Source organism: Anthonomus grandis, chromosome 11, assembly GCF_022605725.1.
Source record: "Anthonomus grandis grandis chromosome 11, icAntGran1.3, whole genome shotgun sequence".
In the NCBI taxonomy this organism is placed as follows: domain Eukaryota; kingdom Metazoa; phylum Arthropoda; class Insecta; order Coleoptera; family Curculionidae; genus Anthonomus; species Anthonomus grandis.
Window position 1 is genome coordinate 23,977,621 of NC_065556.1, and position 23,197 is coordinate 24,000,817.

The 23,197-nt window shown below is 32.9% G+C and overlaps 2 protein-coding genes across 5 annotated transcripts; one reads left to right on the top strand and one right to left on the bottom strand.

Moving 5' to 3' along the window:
* The first annotated feature begins 1,591 nt into the window (after positions 1-1,591).
* LOC126742399 (NADPH-dependent diflavin oxidoreductase 1) lies at positions 1,592-14,194 on the top strand. Of its 3 annotated transcripts, none has more exons than XM_050449051.1 (7): positions 1,592-1,759; positions 1,886-2,055; positions 2,113-2,364; positions 2,827-2,974; positions 7,188-7,856; positions 7,919-8,142; positions 13,918-14,194. In XM_050449051.1, the coding sequence occupies exons 2-7, from the start codon at positions 1,991-1,993 to the stop codon at positions 14,138-14,140; spliced, it is 1,581 nt and encodes a 526-aa protein (XP_050305008.1). In that variant the 5' UTR covers positions 1,592-1,759; positions 1,886-1,990; the 3' UTR covers positions 14,141-14,194. The 3 variants fall into 3 exon arrangements, with proteins under 3 accessions (XP_050305008.1, XP_050305007.1, XP_050305009.1); XM_050449052.1 differs by having other exon boundaries at positions 1,613-1,759; positions 1,823-2,055; XM_050449050.1 differs by having other exon boundaries at positions 1,612-2,055.
* Positions 14,195-15,927: 1,733 nt separating this feature from the next.
* LOC126742404 (matrix metalloproteinase-14-like) lies at positions 15,928-22,874 on the bottom strand. Of its 2 annotated transcripts, none has more exons than XM_050449057.1 (11): positions 22,589-22,874; positions 22,382-22,534; positions 22,214-22,329; positions 22,004-22,165; positions 18,947-19,263; positions 18,692-18,884; positions 18,544-18,630; positions 18,344-18,488; positions 18,022-18,292; positions 16,229-16,369; positions 15,928-16,178 (listed from the first exon to the last, which is right to left on the bottom strand). In XM_050449057.1, the coding sequence occupies exons 1-11, from the start codon at positions 22,700-22,702 to the stop codon at positions 16,021-16,023; spliced, it is 1,857 nt and encodes a 618-aa protein (XP_050305014.1). In that variant the 5' UTR covers positions 22,703-22,874; the 3' UTR covers positions 15,928-16,020. The 2 variants fall into 2 exon arrangements, with proteins under 2 accessions (XP_050305014.1, XP_050305013.1); XM_050449056.1 differs by having other exon boundaries at positions 18,544-18,633.
* Between the last annotated feature and the right edge of the window lie 323 nt (positions 22,875-23,197).

The following is a 23,197-nucleotide window of genomic DNA, read 5'->3' on the forward strand; positions in this document are numbered from 1 at the left end:
TCAAGTAAGGAAAGCATTAATTTCAAGTAGTTGAGGACTTTTTCAAGGAGTTGAAGTTCCTAAGAGAAACAATTAATTCCGTGCAGTTGAAGGATTTTTTTGTAACGGAAATTTAAAAACAAAAGGACAGTTAAACAGTATTTAGAACCTATAAATGTAGAGATTCTTGGGATGGATGGAAATTTAAATATGGCCTCAAGTGTCTCTAAGAAATCAATAATTATAAGCACTTGAAGGCTTTTTCAAGTAATTCATACCTTTAAGAAATAATTAATTTCAGGCAGTTGAAGATCTTTTTAAGTAGTGCCTGTAAAAAGCCATTAATTCCAAACAGTAGAAGCACCTTTTCCAGTTATTTATGTGCCTATAAGAAATCATTGATTCCAGGCAGTTAAAAGCTTTTTAGTTCAAAACTTAGTAGCTCTGTAGGATAACTCGCTATGGCGTTAATATTATTTGCAGCACATGTATGAAGCTTATAAGGCTTATGTTGCATTCGTATGTTGGCCATCTTGCTTGGGAAAATTGACAAAAATGACATTGTTGACATTGACTGATGGACCATCATTTGTCATCAAATATTTAATACTTGGATCAAATGACGTCATGAGGACTATTTTTTCGGTGTAAATGGCAGCGCACTAAAATTTGATACCCGAACACGCGTCCTAAGAGGGTAGATTAAATTAATTTTTTTTCGGTGTAAACCTATATTGAAGTACCAAAATGACAAGTTTGACATTTTATTGGATGTTAGGTTAGGAGGTTTTTATTTTTGTACATAAAAATAAAGAAGAAGAGGAGGAGAAGGACAAGCGTAACGTTAAAAAAATTATTAGTTTATTTTTATTATTTTTAAGCAAAAATAACACTTTTAAAGATTCAGAGGTTATGTCCTATAATTCTTCGTCTAAACTGATAAACTCCCTTTAACTGATATTATGATCCTAGAGATAATTCTGCATTAATTTAACCCTCAAAATCAATTCTTGTAAACAGGGCTGTACTAAATAAATCAATTTGAACCATGGACCTAATAGATCCGCGCGTTGTAAGCGTAGCTAATGTTTTAATCACAAACTTAATAAAAATATTGCAAATAGCCAGCAAGACCAAATATAACCTTTGCCTGGTGGCCGCCATTTTATAGTGCTCGTGTCCTTTTGATGTTGGTCACTCTGAACATTTTGAGTGTTGCCAACAAAAGATAGATTTATTAAATAAAGGTTGAAAACAGTTAGAAAATGGAAAATAAAAGAAATAACTTTACTTAAAAAATCTATTAATTGTGAAAAAAATATGGTTTTGTCTCGTAGTACCTAGCACGAAGAATTAAAGTCTAAACTATAATTTTAGAATTATGATTGAACATTTTTTGCCTCAAATTTATCATAACCATCAAGGTTACACGGTTGTTACAAAGTTTGACATTAAATATCTTTAACAAAAATGTCAAACAGACGGGTGTCTCCATATTATATGAAATACTTTTTCTTTTAGTCTTTCTAAAATGTTGGTTCGACTATATTAAATTTTGCTTTGTTAAAACGTATTAACTCATGCGTGTAAACGTTGTCGATCAGCTGATGTCATTTTGACAACATGGACTTACGAACCTTAACCTAACCTCACAATTTAAATGGCACGAAGGATTTTCTTTCAAATTAGATTGTTTTACAGTTATGAAACACTGAATACGTTAAATTAAATAACTTAAAGTTGTGCTTGGTGAATTTACTGTTATATGCCAAAATAAACAGTAAGTGCCCACTTCAATATGCCATTCCAAAACACCAAAATCAGTATTTTATTCGGGTCCCAGACAGGGAACGCACAGGACGTAGCTGAACAAATCTGGAGAGAATCAAAACGTTTTTATTTCCAGAGCCGCGTCAAACCCTTAGATGACTATAATGTAGCCGAATTCGCAGAGGAGCGGTGTGTTATTTTCGTGTGTTCCACCACAGGTCAAGGAGAAGAGCCTGAGAACATGAGAACATTTTGGAAGTTCATGTTGAAGCGAAGCTTACCATCCAACTTGCTATGCCATTTAAAGTAAGTAACTTTTTTTGAGGTTTCTTTAAAACCTAACAAGCCAATTTGCCATGACAGATTTGCCGTTCTTGGTCTGGGAGACTCCAGTTATGCAAAGTTCAATTTTGTAGCCAAGAGGCTTCACAAAAGGGTGATGCAGTTAGGGGCACAACCTTTGCTGCCAGTGGGATTAGGTGATGATCAACATGACTTGGGATATGATGCAGTTGCCGATCCTTGGATAGAAAATCTTTGGGAGAAATTATTGGACGAGTATCCCTTACCTTGTGATATTAAGCCTTTGCCAAAGAATCAGCCTATTATACCAAGGTCAGTTGAAATATGCTTAGTTTCTAAAATTTTTAACAAGACAATAAAGTTTTTCATCCTACTTTTAACCAATGTCAATGAGTTGTTACCTAGAATAACACCTCTCATTTCTACTGGTAAAAAATTATAACAACTGGTAAGAAGATAAGTAAAACAATGTTGGCCTATTGTCTTCCTAGCTGTAGTGGTTTGTGAGGAATTCTGTTGACAATTTCTTGTATTATATAGATGGATAATTAATGAAATGTTTGACTTATTATATTTGACTTATTAAGTCTTAAGATAGAATACATTGTGTCTTCTTGTATAAAAGATCTGAAGCATCAATTAGATTATTGTATACTTTAAATAAAAGCTCTATATTGATATCTTCACACATTTTGTTTCATGAAAATCTATCTGCTGCTTTTCAAACACAACAAATCATCCTTTTGCATCTGTGGTGATATTAGGTATTTTTAGATGGACAGTAAAAAAAGAACTGAGTTTCCTGAAACCAAATCTAGAATTAAATCAAGTACCGTCAATATTTTACTCTACAAGAAAAAACCAAGAATTTGATGGATTAGTTTTGGAAAACCGCAAGCAAACTGCTGAGACACACTTTCAAGTAAGAACTTTTTATAATTAATTTAATAGTACACTGCTTAACAGGAAAACCCCAATAACAAATCAGGACCCATACAAAGTAATAAAAAATTCACTGATTGTAAAAAAATACACTCCACTTATTAAGTTACTTATGGGGCAGGCTAGGAGAGGAAAATAAATGTTTAATGGCATCAATTTCTGCCATGACAGTTATTAAATTATCCAAATGTCTGCTTTATTTACTATTCCACAATAGGGTTAATGCGTCAGTTCGCGACCACTTGAGCGTTTAAACATTAATAATAAGAAAACAATCAGATTTTTCGCACCGAAATAATTTGGAATTGCTTCTGACACCTTTTGATCATCGGTAACACTTAGCGCCCCCTACATGATACTAAAAGGGTTACCTCAAAAAATCAGTTGACATCATGCCACAAACGCATAAGCATTATTGTGTATATTTGAAAAAAAGTTGTAAAGCGTGTTGCAACCGAAAATAGCGAGTAAGTAAACAGATTTTTAAAAAAAAATGTGTGTCTTTATTATATATGCTTTAGAAAGACTTTTTGATAATTTTTTCAACAAAATTTTGCTAAAAATATATTTTTTTATACTAAATATTAGGTAGTCGCGATAACTGAATTCAAAATAATAGTAATTTTTACGACCATTGTTAAATCGTTAATGTTAAAATATTAATTTCAATTAAATGTGGTGGTAGTTCTTATATCTTGTAAGAAAAATATGATATTTCCATTAGTTTAGTTCGCGACCACCCTTTTCAAAACATATAAATTATAAATTTACTGCTGAAGTTTGATGGTTGAAAACTCCAAAACTTAGTTCTCGACTACCCATCTTTTTGATGAATTCTATGCTCGATTCTATGTGTTTCTGGAGTGTTAAACTGCCTCGCCTGAGGAATTGCCTCGCGAGGCAAACAGGGTTGTTTGTGCAAATGGTCTGTACTAACAGTTATGTTGTAGTATGTCACACTATATCAGAAAAAATTTATAATACTGTTGAACTCTAAGAAATGCCTCGGGCGAGTCCGCTCGTTCGGAACTGTTCTCTATCTTGATTGCAAATGTTTTATTTTTCCAGTGGCACGTAATAAGAAAAATTCTTCTCGCACTCGCTCAAAAAATGCTGCTCCAAAAAGAAAGATGTTTACGTATTCACAAAAAACATTAAAAACGGCTTTAAAAGGCATGAGAGAGAATGAACTTAAAATTCGTGAGGCCAGTAGAAAATATCTGGTACCAAAGACGACACTACTTGATCGGTTATCCGGAAGAAGGCCTGAAGAACTTAAAAAACCTGGACCTGCTCCCCTCCTAACTGAGGAAGGGGAAAAACGTATTAGGAATTGGATTATAAATATTGCTAAATGCGGGTTTCCAATACAAAAAGATACTCTTATAGAGATGGTCTCACTGATAGCGAAAGAATCTGGCCAGGAATTATTTAAGGACAACACACCAGGACAAAGCTGGTATTTAGAATTTTTAAAAAGGAATCCGGAAATATCTCTAAGAGAAGCGGAGAGCGTTAATAAGGCTAGGGCAGTGGTCAGTGAGACTTCAATACGAAAGTGGTTTTTAGATTTGCAAGAATATTTAACTAAAAACAACCTTATGCAAATATTTAGTGATCCCACAAGAATCTTCAATTGTGACGAATCCGGGTTTTGTTTATGCCCTAAATCAGGAAAAGTTCTGGGACCTAAAGGCTACAAAAATCTTTACGACATTAAACTTGGAAACGGAAAGGAAAATTTAACTGTTCTGATGATGTTTAATGCAAGTGGAAACATTTTCTCACCTTTAGTATTATTTCCATAAGTGAGACCCCCAAGAGCTCTTGTCGAAAATATGCCACAAGGATGGGTGTTAGGGAAATCTGAGAAAGGATGGATGACTTCAGATGTTTTTTTTGAATACATCGTGAATGATTTTCATAAATGGACATTGGAAAACAATATTCCTAAACCACTAATTATTTTTATTGATGGGCATAAATCGCACATGACTATGTCGTTAAGTAAATGGTGTGATGAAAACCAAGTTATTTTATATGCGCTACCCCCCAATACAACCCATATAATGCAACCTGCAGATGTAAGTTTGTTCAAACCAATGAAAACCGATTGGAAAAAAACGGTTCGCAACTGGCAAAGTAGACCAGAGAATATTAATTGTCTAGTAAGCAAAATAAATTTCTGCAGTATTTTCAATGAAGTATTGTCGAACAATGTTGAAGAATTTCAAGCGAGTATCAAAAATGGGTTTCGGAAATGTGGGTTATTTCCGTTAGATGCTGATTCTGTTGATTATACAAAATGTCTCAAGGATATAGCTGAAGCTCTTTCAACAAACAAATTACCCAGGCGAAGGCGATCAAGTGAGGGAAGGATCTCACAAAGAGACTTAACATCAGCAAAAAAAGTAATTCTAACAATTAAAGAAAATTTACAATCTTATGGAATTAACCCTGATGTAATTCTAAATGAAATACAACTTTTGCAAGAGAATATTGAAAAACAAAGTCCAAAAAACGCAATAGTATTACGAAAAATCCTGTGATAGAAGCACCAAAAGCTCTAGATGATTCTCAACCCTCTAGTCAAGCAACTACGCCTCATAAAGTAGAAATAAAACCCTCTTGCTCAAGTAAACCTGACTTGCAAATAATTGATAATTATTTATCAATTAATAATGATATGAATCAGGTAAGCGTTGACTTACTGCCAGATGTTACTTTAGATGATACTTTTACATCATCTTTTATGAAGGACTTAGAAAATAACGAAATTGTAGTGTTTGATTTTCCTAACTTTAATGATGACATTGTGTCAAGTACTCCTACGTTAATTATATCTGATAATAACTCTAATATAAACAATGATAGTACTACTGGTAACCTTAATATACAACTTGATTCTACTAGAGAATATTTAAGTGATGACCTCGATGATGTCATTAATATTACCCCTAATATTGAGCCTAATATTATAAGAGATCATTTTTCCAGTGATGCAAATGTCGATACCACTTCTGATAAAAGCAAGAATAATTGTAATGATGTTCTAAAGGTTAAAGTCTTAAAATAAATTAATAATTAATAAAATCAGCTGTTACCAACAGCTTACCGCTGCAAACATCAAATAAACCATCATGTTCTTTTACAAAAGCATTTGACAATCATTTGGTATACCCTGAGCCAATCAAGTGAAGTAGTAACACTAACAGAAAAAAACCGTTCTTGAAAACACCTAGCGCGATTTCATCTAGTGAGTGGAGGAAATATTATGAGGAAAAAGAAAATGAGAAAACAGAAAAGAAACTTAAAACAATTTAGAAAAAAGAAGAAAGAGAAAAATTAAAGGGAGAAAAGCAAAAACCTTTAAAGGCTTTGAAGAAAAAACAAAAAAAAAAATGGTGAAAATCCTAAAAGCTTGACAGAGCATAGTAAGATACCATGTGCAACATGCTTCGAAGAACTTAACAGTGATACGGACGACGATGATAGAAAAAATATAGGATGCGACTATTGTGAAAAATGGTATCACAAAAAATGCACCAAATTCATTGATACCCCATATAATATTGCCGCAATTCAAGACTACAAATGTGATGAATGTTAAAGTACGTTATTTTCAAATTTGTAAGCGCTAATTTTCGTTTTATTTTTTATTATTAAAAACCAACCTACGTGTTTTTTTCTTTAACTTTTTTGTTCCTATTTCCTATCTGGTTTTTTTTTACTTATACAGATATTTTTATTTCTTTTGTGTTTTTTTTTTAATAAATAAATATTTGTTTTTGTGTTATTTTTTGTTAAGGCTTTTTTATTAAGGTTGTCTATACTATGCAATCCAATCGCCTTAAAGTTGTTTAAAAAAAGAGTGGTCGAGAACGAGAACTAACATTTAAATGGTCGCGAATCATGTGGGGTGGTCGAGAACTAGCAAAATGGCACTTTTTTACTATTTTAGTAAAAAAAAATATTTAGAATACACCACATTTAAAAATATTTATTCAAAATAATTTAAAACTGTTTAGAGATTTAGAAAAAGTCACTATGGTAAGTGATAGATTAATATTTCAATTTTCACAACATTTGAAAGTGAAAATTTTACTAAACTGGTCGAGAACTAGCGCATTAACCCTATGCCTAAATTAAATCTCAAAGTTGATAAGAATCCTGCATTAGATTCTTCTTTTCAGGACGTTCGTTTGCTAAGATTGCAAACCGATGGACGCGTTTACCATCCTGGTGACGTAGCAGTAATCAGGCCCAAAAATCTTGCATGGAAAATCGAAGAATTCAAAGCGATATTAAAAGAAAACAACGTTGACATATGCGACGATACAATTTTAAAAATAACCCCAAAAAACCCAAACGATCCGGTACCGGAACACCTTGGGGACGGCCCCACTTTCAAGCAACTATGTGAGGAGTATTTCGATCTTTTTTCAATTCCTAGACGACATGTGTTTCAGATACTGTCGCAAATAACCGACAGCGAGTTAGAACGTGAGAAATGCCTCGAGTTGGCTTCGGCAGAGGGCAAGGAAGACATGTATAATTACACCAACAGACCTAAGAGGAATATCGTGGAAGTACTGGCGGACTTTAGGAATGCCACTAAGAACTTAACACCTGATGTTTTATTTGAAATTTTACCGCCGATAAAACCGAGAGAGTTTTCGATAGCTAGTAGTTATAAGAAGAATAAAGATGTTATTGAGTTACTTGTGGCCGTGGTGAGGTTTAAGACGAAACTTATGAAGGAACGAGTTGGTTTATGTTCCAATTATTTAGCGGGGTTAAAAAAGGGTGACTCGGTTACGTTTTGGGTTAAGAAGGGAACATTTCAGTTTCCTCAGCAGTTGGTAAGTTGTAGAAAGAAGCAGGAACTTAATTTTTTTTTTATTAAATTATAAGAATATTTTAGGATTTACCGGTCATAATGGTTGGTCCGGGAACGGGGGTGGCGCCCTTTAGGAGCTACATCTTGGAAATAAGCGATAAAAACGATAGTCCGGAAAATTTAATTTTGTTTTATGGGTGCAGATATTATGATAAGGACTTTCTGTGTAGGGAGGAAATTGAAGAATTGTCTAGTCAAAGGAAAATAACTGTTATAGTTGCCTTTTCCAGGAGCTCTACAAACAGGGCGTAAGTATTAAAACTGTCTTTTTTATCTAATTAGCAACTTTAAATACTGTACGCATTACTCAATACTCAAATAATTTATAATTGAATAAAATAACATACAGTTTACAAATGTAAAAAAGGTATGATGCAAAATTAATTAAAAAGAGGTTACAAGAGTTTGTTCAAACAATTACTGACCGTTTTTTATACTTAAACGTAGGCTAAACAACAATGACACATACAATATAATAATAATAACAATAATAAGCCTTTATTTCCAACAGGCAATTTGCCCAATAACAGGAAACAGTTGCAAAACAATGAAAAATATAGTTAAAAAAAACAGAAACATACAAACCTAAAAAAGGAAAGTAAAGTAAAGTCACAATCTCAAAAGTTAAATTAGAACAAATAACTATTAATATGATATTAAAACCCAATTATAAAAGTTTAACAAGATAATCACATGTTCAACAAAATTAAATTAAATTAACTGCAATATACCTACTAACTATAACTTAAACACATCGGTCTTAATCCCAAGAGTAATGATCCACCAAGATATCGACAATCACATGAACCGGAGAGAAATTTATATCGCACATGTGACAAATCCGATTAAATATAGCGCATATTGTATATAGTGGCGATTTCAACAGGAAGTTAATATGAGGCCTTGGCAGAGAGAATGTTAGGGGATGTCTAGCATTAAGCCTAGGCGCCATGAAACGTACACTAAAAAGAAGTACAGGACTATCAATGAATCCATTTAGTAACCCATGCAGGAATTTTACAGAGAAGATCATTCTTCTGAGATGTAATGGATGTAGATTGAAGCGTTCCAATAGTTGCCGATGATCAAACCCTCTAACCGGATATATGCCATCCTGCCTAAAGGCGAAAAACTTAGCAAATCTATGCTGAACAGATTTAAGGAGACCAACATGATTCTGATAGAGCGGGTTCTATATAATGCAGCCAAACTCCAGTTTTGATCTCACAAACCAACAGAAAAGCAGTCTTAATGTAGATTCCAAAGTAAAATTCTGAGAACTTCTAATTATGAACCCAAGCCTTGTCAGGGCTGACTTGACTATGTTGTTGAAGTGTGGAACAAATGTAAATTCAGAGTCAAAGGTGATACCAAGATCAGTAATTTGCTCTAATCTACTTAAAATAGTATCATTAATAAAGTAATTAAAATTTAAGGGTGATTTTGATCTAGAGTAACTGACCACATTATCACAAAGATCTACCAATCAAGTAGGAATGAAATAAATTAAATAATCTCCCTGAAAAACCATACTGAGTTAATTTATGCAGCAAAATATAGTGATCTATCCGATCAAAGGCTTTTTGGAAGTCGGCATAAATAACATCGACTTGAGTATTATTAACATCAAGTGATTCACAGATGTGGCTAGACAGACAGGATAAGTTAGTAACACAAGATCGCCCGCTAAAAAATCCATGCTTTAATAATGATAATTTCGAAAATTTTATATAAATATATTAAAATCTAAATTGAAGTAATTATCAGAAGAATAAAAAGCATTGTTTATTAGATTGATTACCCTTTGCCTTAAATTTTAAATTGGTGAAACTTTTGCCATATCTGGTAACACATTAAAAAATGTAATAGGCCAGTACAGCGGCGTACCGATCATGGGTCTAAAGTGTTCAAAAGACTCGGGCCCGGGCCCCGCAGGGGCCCTGCGATCTCAGCATTTTGTTAGCTTTTTCGTGCAGATGACAAAAAATTTTACTGCACACTTTAAATTTTAATTAAAATATAAAATGATAAAAATACATTAATTTGAGTGAAAAAAAGTGAGATCGGTGCATGTTACTAACGTTAGGCCGGCATACGTATTGAGAGTGGGAGTGCCATGAAGGGTCGTGCTGTAGTTGGGTTGGCTAGAGCCGGACTTAAAAAAAATCAAACACGAAAATACTTTTAGAGTATTGACCAAGAATTAGATGAAAATATGCGCCAGGAAATTTCTATATGGAGAAAAATCTTAAGGCGTGTCATTGATGTGACCCTAACACTAGCTTCTTGCAACATGCCTTTTAGAGGACATAATGAAAGCAAACATTTAAAGAATCCAGGTCTTTTTTTATCTATTATACAATTGCATTCAAAGTATGATCTCGTATTACAAAATTTATTGGAACACAAGGAAAAAAATCTGTTACGTATTTAAGCCCAAAAATTCAGAACGAAATTTTTCAAATATTAGGCAATTCGGTTAAACAAGAAATTTTAAAGAGAATTAAAGAAGCTCCATTTTTTTCAGTTATAGTTGATACCACCCAGGATATTGCAAAAGTTGATCAGTTACGTATAATAATCAGATATGTCATAAGAGATTATGTAGAAAACACACCGGCGCAAATTAAAATCCACGAATCTTTTTTAGGGTTTATTCCAGTAACGGACCAAACTGGTGCGGGCCTTTGCCAAACCATTTTGGAAATTCTAAATAACCATGATCTTTCTATAAAAAAGCTTCGTGGGCAGGGTTATGACGAAGCTGCTAACATGAGCGGTGTGTATAAAGGTGTAAAAGCGGAAATTTTAAAATTAGCACCACATGCTCCATATGTGCATTGCGCAGCACATAATTTAAATTTAATTCTTAATGATTCAGTTAAAGATATTGCGGAAGTAAGAAACTTTTTCGACATGGTTCAAAATGTGTTTTTTGGTCATAGCATCAAACGATGGGCGCTATTGCAAAGTGTGAAGCAAAATAAAATAACTTTAAAAAAATTAGCACCTACTCGGTGGTCATCCAGGCATGATGCTTTGGAAGCTCTTCGTTTTAGGTACACTGATGTATTAAAGACATTCTAAAATAATACTTACTTCTCAAAATACAGCGGAAATTACCGAAGCAACATCTTTAAAAAGTCAGAGAAATTTGAAATAGTTCTTTTAATTATAATTGAAACAAATGTCTTAAAACAAGAAGATACCGTTTCTAGGCGTTTACAAAATAAAGACCAAAATATTGATCAATCTGTCACATTATTTAATACTTTATATGCAAATATGAAAGAAATGAAGAATAATTTTCACTTATTAATGCAGGAAGCTATTGAATTAGCAGGAGAATGGGGTACTTCTACTCAGTTCGTGCAAAAAAGAATAGTTTGCCCCAAGATATTTTTTGACGAGAGCAGAAACCACCACCACATTGAAAGCGTTGATGAATGGTTTAAAATTAATGTTTTTTATAAAACTATCGACATAGTTATTGCTTAAATAAAAAGCAGGAGTGGCGCATTGACCCAAATTTACGACACTTTTAGGGTAATTTTACCAAAAACTATACGTAATTCATCCATTTCGGATAAGACATTATATGAAATGGGCGAAAGGCTTTATATTAAATATCCATACGATCTATCCGATTCAATTGCTTCCCAATTAATATCTTTTAGAAAATGCTTTCAGGGAAAAATAAATGACAATACGATTTTAGAACTACTCGAATTTATTTTGATTCAAAATTTTTCATCTTGCTGCAGTTTTAGCGAAATTGTAACCGCATGCAATATTTTTCTTACAATTCCTGTTTCAGTAGCTTCTTCAGAAAGATCGTTTTCAAAATTAAAAATTACTTAAGAAGTGTAATGGGCCAAGAAAGGTTGTCTGCTTTGGCAATTATTTCTATTGAAAATGAGATATCTCAAGAGCTCAATATTGATAATATTATCTCAACATTTCTTGCTTTGCAAATTCCAAAGCAAGAAAAAAAACGTTTTAGATGGATTTTTTTTATTATTAAATGCTTCTTTTAGATTAGATAGGATAGGTGTAGGTAGGTACTAAGACATACGTTAACGTGTTTTAATATAGTAATATGAATACATGTCATACAAAAAAAAATATTTATTTTATTTTCGGCGTTTTCCTATCAGAAATAGGGGCCCGGCGAAAATTTTGAACACAGGCCCGTGCCGACGTCGGTACGCGGCTGGGCCAGTAGTCTAGAACAATAGTTACTACAGAATAAAGTGAACTAAATTTAAAATTTTGAGATAGTACCAATAGATTGTTATGGGTAAAATAGTAAAAGCATAATACATACTTCATATATTTTAAAATAAAACTACAAAAATAAAAATAATATACTAAGAAGTTAAAATACCAAATCCGGAGCTGTTAAAGGGAAAGCACCTCTGTTCTCATTAGAGTGTAATATTCCTTAAAAGTATATAAGGCATACTCAGACAAGAGGCTAGATATGTTTGTTTTGATTTTTTTTAAACTAAATTCCTTGTATCTAGAGGAAAGCATTATAGACTCTTATTTCCTCGTTCATTCTATTTCTGTGCAACCTGTATTAACTTGACACCAAGTTGTTAACCCTTGTTTTATGAGAGTGCATATCTGCTGCTACAAGATATCTATTAATATTTTACTTAACATGTATTAATTTTAGTGCAATGTAACGATTGTAAGTTTCTTAACATAGGGTTTACAAGAGATATCGGGCTTAAGATTAACAATTCAGCAAATTGCATTTCCAAGAAGATGTCCAATTTAAAAAAATACCACAATATTCAAAACACATGTCAACGTTGAGAACTATTAAAACAATTTAACGTTTAAACAAAAATCTGTGTTACTTAAAGGAAAACAAAAGGGCCTTTTGTGCAAACATGTAGTTATTAAGTCGATGTTTCCACTTCTGTGAAGTCAGGATTCCTAACAAATATTTTTATGTTACACATTTATATAAAAAAAACAGAAAAGAACCTATTTGTACAATAAAGCAGATGTTGAAATTATAAAATACTTATTACATAATCATCTCTCATTAAATTCAAATAAATGCTTCATTATTTTTATTTTCAATTACAATATAAACTCCTCAGGATTTGTTAACATACAAAGCAGTAAATTCAGATACGATAAAACTTTTATTACACTTTGCTTGTTGTCCTTTGGCTCTTTAGTATTGTCTATTAATAAACATGAAGTTGTACAGAACAAATTCTTAAATTCCCTGGCCTTTAAAACAGCGACTTGTCATTTAAACATTCATGTAATTTTTAATTTGTAATCTATGTCAAATTAAATCAAAACTTGCTTTATTATGATAAAACACAAAGTATTTATGGGCAAAGCTTCCTACTAGACAACATTCAGCACTTAAAGAGTAACTAAATAATGATACCAAGATGAAAAGCTTGCACATATGGTCAAAAATGCTTCAATTTTAAGGAGTGATGCAACAGATCTTTTGAAGCAAATCATAGCTAGTGCAAACTTTATATTAATTGGGAGATGGTTAAAAATCTTAATATGTACTTAAATAAAAAGAATAAGTACCTAGATAATTTACACTTTGAAATAGGCATTAGTTTTTTGATTTATCGCTGGTAAGATGTAATGTTTATTTTCTTATAAAATAAGCACTTTGTTTCCAGTATAAGCAAAAATTCCTAAATAAAGGCGTACAGATCTCTCTAGGTGAACATACCTAATTGCTCTTTTTTGTAAGGCAAAAACAGAGTTGAAAAGATATTTGCTGCAGCCAATAAAACAATTTCATAGCGCAAGTGGCTTTCAATAAGGGAATAATACACTTATTTAGCAGCTTCAGATCCAAGTTAATCGATCCTAACAGTATAACATAGCATGTCATATGGAGACATAATTCTTGGACGACTACCTGTTTGGGCTCCCAAATAGTTCACTTTATACAAACTACTAATTGATACTAATTGATATTCAATCTAGGATCGAATTTACTTAAAAAAACATAAATACCTTTCTAGGTACGTTCAGGATAAAATCCGGGAACGTGGCGATTTGGTCTGGGACGCGTTAAATAGAAACGCGTACATTTTTCTCGCTGGAAATCCGAAAAAAATGCCACAGCAAGTGAGAGAAGCCTTTATAGATGTTTGCGTTAAAAACGGCGGCCTGACCCGACCGGATGCCGTAAAATTCATTGAAAATATGGAGAAACGTAATAAGTACCAAACGGAGTGTTGGTAAGGTAGGATATTGTAGGGAAATTGTTTTATTATATAAGGTTGTGTTTTTAAACAACGTTTGACGTTTTATTTATTCCTAGAGCACGCATTGAGTAAACAAAACTCAATAATACTTACAGTGCCGGCCAAAAATGGAGAAACTTTTAATTTGTTTTCTAATCTTATAAGGTATTCAATATTTTTGAGTGACTATGTACTAAAAGCAGCGTGCTTTTTGCGTTTACGCGTATTATGAGAATAATCATGCGTACGTAGTTGTTCGTCGCATGTTTTATCGAAATTTTAGACTGCAGTGAGACTATTATTTGACTTCTTTGAAGATAATCGAGGTCCACCCATTACTATAAATTCAGAACGCTGCACAGCAATGTTAAGAATTTTTTTTTACCATATTTCCTAAACGACTATATCCAAGATACCTGGTTTCAGCAGGATGGAGATACCTGCCTTACTTCGAAAGCGAGCATCGAAGTGGTAAGAGAAATGTTTTCTGCAAAACTCATTTCTCGCAGAGATTCTTGGAGATTCCCCTTTTTTGTGGATATACCTTAAGAGTAAAGTTTATTGTAACAATCCTGCAACTATACGTCAACTTTCGGATAATATCCTACAGGAAATTGGACTAATTTCCAAAGAAATCCTTACTAACGTATTTCTAAATTTCCGCGCACGATTGGAGGAGTAAACAAATTCCCTTATATTCCCTATACAAATCGAACATTAAAAAACACCTTCTAATAACCTTGTCAATAACTCATTTTCTTATGTGCCACCCTGTAAATTTACTTACCTATCTCCATGATCTTTACTTAGAAACGATAATTTAATATCAGCATCTGGACTTAATGATCTACTGAAAGTAAGATTTCCGTGTCTTCCCCAAATGTCAAGTGCCTTTCGGACGTTTCTGGCTACGATTTCTTCGCTTAGTCTTGGAGACCAATTTGTGATACTAATAGTGGGAAAATTAGAATTTAATCATTTCTGCAGGTTTTTTTAACAAGTAATATAGATTTTTTTTTGTGTTACTAAAGCCAGTAATATTGAATTTATTTGCAACGTATGAACCAAAAAAATGTTACTTACTGATAAGTAAGATGCCTTTTTTGCCATCCCTGATAGATAGTTGCAAAACGCTTTCCTTGCCTAGATTTTATATTATTTGTATCTCCACATCGTGCTGCTGACATTTTCTTAAAAGGAATAAGCCTTATTTACGTTTAACTAATTATTATCATAATTTTTTATAATCTGCTTTAAATGTAACAGAAATTTCCTAACCTTAGACCCTTGGCTTTCAGTTGCTTGATATCCCATAGGCAAACACTCAGTATTCAAAAAATATCCAGAAAGTAATAAAAACAACAAATTTCTATTTTGCATAACTTTCTTTCAGCACCAATTTATAACACAAAACTGTATCTTATTATGTTTAGTGTAAACTGAAACTTCCTATAGAAGTTGTGAGCTTTATTTAAGGCATTTTGGAGGGTTTTCCGACTTTTGACCAATAAACGTTTTGACGTTACAGGGAAAACATCATAAAATACATGGAAATTTAATTCCATATAAAGATGCGATTTCTGTGGTTTTTATTTATAAAATGGGAAAAACTCATTATAATTTTAATACGGTCCTAATTTAGATTAGATTAGATCGAAACCTGAATAAAATTACAATTTAACAAAAGTATTCAGATATCTGCTGAAAAAAAAATGTGGTTATTAGACAAGTTAATTTAGAAATACATTCCTAGTAAAAAAATTGATATGATTGAAGCAGAAGAGATTCATGAGATTTCAGATTTATTTATAACCTATTTATTTTATACTACATTTTGCTGAACACATAATAATTGTTAAAACTCAAAAAAATCATTCATTATTGCACCGATTTATCAAACAATCTATTAATATGGCTAACTCGCTCTTTACAGCCCAACCATATGGGTGCGATAGGCATGGGGGACGTATGGGTAGTCATTATCCAGTTATTATCGAAGGTCCAAAATAACTCTCCTTTGAAAAAGTATGTAATTCCTAAAATGCAATAAGTTAAAAAATAAAATGATATATTGTTAGGTGATCACCATCTGTCCAAGTAATTGCAGCATTTAAGTTTCCTGGTACTCCTCTCCACCTTTCAATATGTTTCGGGTAGTCATCATCCATTTTCTTCGTTTCCTCATCGTACCTCCAAAATCTGCTATTCTTATAAATGTATGTTTTACCTAAAATAGATTTTTATTTTATTCCTGATTTTTACTTCTTTTTCCATTTCCTTCATTCCTCCTTCTTTTCCAGTTATAGAGATTAGGCAAGTCCTGTAAAAGGAAAAAGAACCAGGAAACAAATAATAAACTTGAGATTATCAAAAGGAGTTTGATTGTATCAATTGGGTTAAAGTTTGGACCATCCTAAGGCAGACCACCTTTGGTATCCCTTATAAAGAACCTCTATGCATCAAATATAGCAACTAAAGGTTCTCAAAACAATTCAAAGGAGTCAGGCAAGCCTGTGTGTTATCACGCGACCTTTTTAACACATTTGGTGAATTTGTGATAAGAAAGTCCTTAGATGGATGGTATTTGCAATTATGGAATGACTGAAGAGAGACAGATTGAGATTTAAGGAGCGGCCTTATAGACTGTAGAATTTATTTAAATGCTTGAAAGGTACAAAAAGTGAGTCCAAGTACTTAACAAACATTATGTATAATTTCTAGCAATTATACAAAAAAATTAATCCAACAACAGCTTTTTTTATAATTTGAATGCAAAAACACCGATGAATTTTGATTAAGAGTCTCTAGAAAAAATTAAAAAAATTACACTTGGGACAAAATAATAAAAAAATCATTATATCAAAAGTTGGAAACTTGTGCTGAAATGCCTTTAAGCAGATATATAACTGAAAGCCTGGAAAATATTTTTAATTTTTTTTTCAAATTCAAAGACATAATAAATGTCTCTAAAAGTCTGGAACAAAAATTAATTAGAATGCCTGGAATAAAATAGAAAATTACCTCAAAAGTCTGCAAAATTCCACAATATTATCAATTAAAGTTGAAAAATAATAGTCGGGGCTCTAATGTAATTTCTAAACGGAAAATTGAATTTAAAGAACTTTTTATTATTAATTGTGCAAATATACAGTGCGGCTCTTAATTGTCCCCCCTCCCCCCTCTTATCTTTTGAAGGCGTTTATATAAAAATTTTAAATTTGTCACACATTATTACTACGCAACCTAAATACTACTTTTTGGTTCCTACCTCATTTTGCAAAACTTCAAAATGGTGGCGAGACGCCTTTCAAAATCTTATTTTTCGCATTTTTATTTTCTTTACTACACCTGTTCAGGTGTACTTAATTTGTTTATAAGTGTGTTTTGGTTTGTAGAGTTTGTATTTCTTTGACCAAAAATTTAATACAAAGTCATGAGCCTTTGAAAGTCATAAAACACACATAGGTAGCGCTCTCTACACGTAAGAGCTAAAATAAGAACAAATTCAAACTTCTCATGTCAAAAAACCCCTAATTGCCAATTTTCGATCAGAAATTGGCATTATTTAAGAAATTAGGCAGAAAAATTAAAATAAATTTTTGATCCAGGGTTTATAGGAACTTTTTACTTTAAAAATACTTGAAAAATCACCCTGTGAAATATATTATCAAATAACTACCCTATATAACTAATTACATAAACCATCTGACCTAAAATTAAAAAAAACTTTTATGGACGACATGAAAAAGTCCTTTAAAAAAATGAAAAATTACACCGTATGCTTGGAACAAAATAAAAAATTATTCATTCCGCCTATAATGTAACTATAAAAGCCTGGAAAACATTTGAGAAAATGATTTCAAAGTAAATCCATCTTACCATTTTTTGCCCAATTCTGTACAGCATCGACCCCATCCAAATAATCAGGCAGCCCAGCATAATAACTCAAAGGCAACGGACTATTTTCCAGAAACTTGACACCATTATATATCCATAGTTCTTTGCCAGTAAATAAAATAATATCTCCGTTGGGCCTTTGGTATGCCGCGTCTATTTTTCGGATCTCTTTGGGCAGTTCTGGAAACATCCGATGGATTTTTGTTGGGTATCCTTCGTATATTTGTCCTGGGGATTTCAGTCTCCATAGATACTAAAAACAGGCATTATTGGTTAAAGTCTTAAGGACAAATGAATAGGTTACTTCATCTTTAAATATAAATAGTTCTCCTCTTAAAGTAGCAACTGCGTCAAAATGTCCCTTGCAAATGTCAGGGGGTTTTTGTTCAGGCTGTCCTGTTTCGTCACTTTTAGGTCGTGAGGGATAAGGAGCAGGAGTTCTGTTTACCCTAAATAGAAAAGCTTATGTAAGGATGAGAAATGACGCAGTTACACATTACGTACTCTGGTTTTCTTGTGCTAGATCTTCTCGTTGTTATCTCCTCCCTATCTTGCCTAAAAGTAGTCCAATATGGTCTTAAAGTAGTTGTTCTTCTAGAAGCAAAAACTTATGTAAGCATCTAAGAAATAATACATTTCAGGTATTACATACTCTGATTTTCTTGTACTAGACCTTCTCGTTGTTATCTCCTCCCTATCTCTATAATCAGGAGTCCTATCTTCCCTAGGAGTAGTCCAATATGGCCTTAGAGTACTTGTTGGTCTCCTAGTAGCAACCTCTTCTGTAGTCGGTTGCCATTCAGGATAACTCGGTGCCAACTCATCTTCTTGTATCCTTCTCTGAACTGAATTTCAAAATAAAAAAATTAAAGTCCCACTAAATATACTCTACTCCTAAACCACATACTATATAAACTATACATTCCCATAATATCATCATAATCCAGCTGCGTTTGTGACCCATGCTCCCACCCCTTGTAATAAGGGAACATAACAGATGTCGGTACAGCAGAATGTGACAGACCCAGAGAATGTCCAAGCTCATGGAGAGCGACAGAGAAGAAATCGGTGCCATCCACGATTTCTCCATTATTCTGCTCATTTGAGAGGTCTGCCCAAGGTTCGTCGTTGTCAAAATGAATGTCTCCAGCTGAGCCAGCAGTTTGGGTGTCTCCTGGGAAAAAGGCGTGTGCTAGGACCAATCCGGGGCCATCAAAGGGGTATCTGGGGAAAAATTGAACTGAAGCAGAAACCAGGATCATCGTTGTAAAGATTAACTGTCTAAGGGATTGTATTTAGATGTTTTTTGCCACAGTTGGTGCATGGATTGAAAAAAGCATGTGACTTCCTAGTGGGCATTTCATTGAAAAATTATTCAATAACTGTATAGCTAAATGGCTGTATTTACCATGAAATTTGTAAGATCCTTTTTGGTAAAGAAACTCATCGACTTTCATTAGAAACTAAAATCAATAAAATTGGTGCATGAATTTTCAAAATAACTAGATTTTAGTAAAGCCTTTGAGAGTATCAAGATTTGTTCATTTTTTCAAGACACACCACTTAACACTAACTACACCAGCAGACACATACTAGGTATACATTAAAAAAACCTTCTAGCAATATAGACAGTTAAAACTGGTTGGTTGGTTTTAACCAAACAGATTAAGCTTATCTGAATGAGTTATGTGTTACATCACAATTTTTTTGAAAGAGATGTTCGTGTTTGGAGGCAAAACAGCATACTTTGTACAAGTAAAGAGAGTATATTGTCATAATTCCTAATTTTTTAAATAAAGGAGCACAATGCTCTCGAAAAGCGGATCCACACATTGTCCGTACAATTCTTTTTTGAATAACAAATGTTCTTTTTATTGACTCTGCATGAGATCCCCAGAACATTATGCCATAGGCTATACGTGAATGTACATATGCATAATAAAACTGAATTATTGATTCCCTACTGACAATGTTTTTTAAGTTGTAAATAGCGAAGTTTGCCGACGTTATCTTTTTACATATTTCATCAACATGGCTTTGCCAATCTAAATTTTTGTGTAAAGTTAGACCCAAAAACTTAGTTTCGTCCGATTCATATACAATAATTCCATCGATGTTTAGGGGCATATAATTATCAATTATTTTCAAAGTCTGCCTTTTGTTTTGAAAATGAATAAATTTTGTTTTGCTTGAATTAAGGACTAACTGATTTTGCTCACACCACTTTTGCATCTGTAAAGCTGTAGAGTTTGCAAGATCTAAGGCTATTTGACAGTTTTTGTGGGATATTACGCATGATTTATCATCGGCAAAATGGGCTAGTACTGTATATGGTCCGCCAATGTTATCATTTAAGCTGTTGCAAAACACAATAAAGAAAAGTGGGAATAAAAGTGAGCCCTGTGGATCACCGGTATCTACGTCTATAAAACGCGATTGAAATGTATAATTAACAATACCGTTCTTGTCACCCTTAATCTCAACTGAATGAGGCCTGTGGCTCAGAAATGACTTAATCCAATTAATTTCTTTGCCATTTATTCCCGCAGAAATCAGAACTTTGATAAGACGGTCATGATCCATTATATTGAAGGCGTTGCTTAAGTCAAAATATATTCTCAAGGTTGTCATACCTGCGCCCAAGGCCTCAGTCAGTGCATTTATATGACTAAACAGTGCAGTTGCAGTCGACCTATTATTTAGGAAACCATGTTGCGTTGGAGTAAAAAATGAGAGTTTATTATGATATTTAAGAAGTCTATCATGGAATGCTTTTTCAAAGATCTTGGAAAATTCCGATGGAACAGCTACTGGTCTATAAATTACTCATATTATTTCTATTTCCTTTTTTATATATGCACACAGTTTTAGTTTTTTTTAGTATAGATGTAAATATTCCTTCTTGAAAAAACTGATTAACTAATATACTCAGATTGGTTTCTAGTCTATTGAAAAACTACTCAATAACTGCAAAATGGCTGTATTTACAAGGAAACTTATGAGGATCTTCTGAGTAAAACAGCTTTTTTTGGTAAATGAATTTTCAAAATCTGTAGATTTTTTAAAGCTCAATAACTCCAAAATGGCTGTATTTACAAGACAAAGTAAAGATCTATTTGGTAAAGAAATCCATCAGCTTTCAAAGGAAACTAAAATAAATGAAATTAGTACATGAGTTTTTAAAATATTTTGATTTTGTAAAGCCTTTGACAGTATAAGGGTTTTTTCAATCCATTGAAAAACTACCCAGTAACTATGAAATGGATATATTTACAAGCACCTCCTTGGTAAACAAATCCATCAGCTTTCATAAAAAACCAAAATGACTAAAATTGTTACATGAGTTTTCAACATACTTTGATTTTTGTAAAGCCTTTGATAGTATCAACATTTTTTTCAGTTCATTGAAAAGTAGTTAATAACTCCAAAACGGCTGCATTTAAAAGAAAATTTGTAAGTACCTTTTTGGTAAACTAACTGATCAGCTTTAATAGGAATCCAAAACGAATAAAATTGTTATATGATTTTTTACAATATTTAGAGTTTTGAGGTTTGATACTACTGGACTGAACTGCTAATTTTTACACTATTCTCGTATAACTTTACGTTACAGAATAATTTTTCCTTTGGGAAATGTAAATCCAAATATATTGAGAGGAGGAAAATGGCAAATAAAAGCTTCCCAATTTGTCGTTTAATTCTATAAACAGTTTTTACGTAAAAACCTGTGTTTGCTACATATAATCTAGACTATAATTCATAGTCCGGGGGAAACAGTATCCGAATTAGTCTTTAAGACCTGAACTTCATCTGAAATTCTATTGACATCGAAGTCTAGTTAAAGGGCCAAAACCATTGAATGTAAGGGAATAGAAGTGCCTCGTAAAAGAAAGTATAATAGATTTTAAAAATTCATTGGTACTTCAATACATTAAGTTATTAGCAATTAAGTAGTGGTACTTACGAATCTCCATGATAACCACTTCCGAATGCCACAATGATATCAGCATCGGGAGTCGGTGATCTGGTAAATCTAAGACGGCCATATCCAGCCCAAATGTCCAAAGCTTTCTGTATGTTTCTAGCTACGATTTCTTCACTCAGTTTTGGAGACCAATTTGAGATGCTGTAAGTTTTAAAGTAAGTAAGGCTTTATAATCGAGTAAATACTTACTAATAAGTAAGATGTCGTTTATCCCATCCCTGCGCCACAGTAAACCGTTTTCTACGTCTGATTTCTTTATCCTTTGGTAAGATATCTGGTAAACCACATCTTCGAGACGACATGAGCTTAAAATGAACTAAAATGTTGTTTCTATTATTAAATTATCTTTTAATGTACCTTTACGGTATCGTTGTCAAACACTCCGGTTTGATTGATGCCACCGAACCTTTGAAGGTCTTTGATGATCCCACTAAGGTTCTCTTCCGAGTAAATTGCTTCTGATTGGCCATTGTCGTCTATTAAATAACCGTATTTTTTCATAAATGAGAGCTAAAATTTTAGGGTAGTCTAATTTTTAATTTTAGGGTTATTTAGGGAACTTACAGCTTCATGCGTAGGCACTTGCTTCCTATACTTATTCTCTTCAGTCACCGGGGGTAGACACTGAAAGCCCAAAATAAACAAAGAAAATAGGAACAATTTCGTTTTGTTTAACATAATGATTCCGCAATTAACGAGACCTCGCACTGTTTTATTATTGACACAATTTCACCATGAGATCGATTAAATTATCATATGGGAAGTTTATAAGATCCTTTATTTATGCATCATTGTTTAAATAATTTTTTCGCCACGCGGGTTACCGTAAACCCGAAAAACCCTGAACTGAGAGTTGTTTTGACAAATGTGAGCTTTTAAGCGCGTTTGTTTGATTTGCCTTTAAGCATGTGTAAATCGCTGGGCTTTCCGGTTTTTTTTGTGAGACATTGAAAATGGTTGAGAGAGAGCTCGTTCTCGGAAATGGGGAATAAAGGAAAAAGTTATTCATACATTTTATACATCTTATATATATACAGGTGATGTTAAGTCATTGATATTTAATAGGTTAAAGATGTTTAAGAACCGTTAACCAATGAGTCACATATTTACATTCCAATAAATTTTGCCTTCAAGCTGTGGATTTCAAAATTTGCCATCGCGAATGCATCGAAG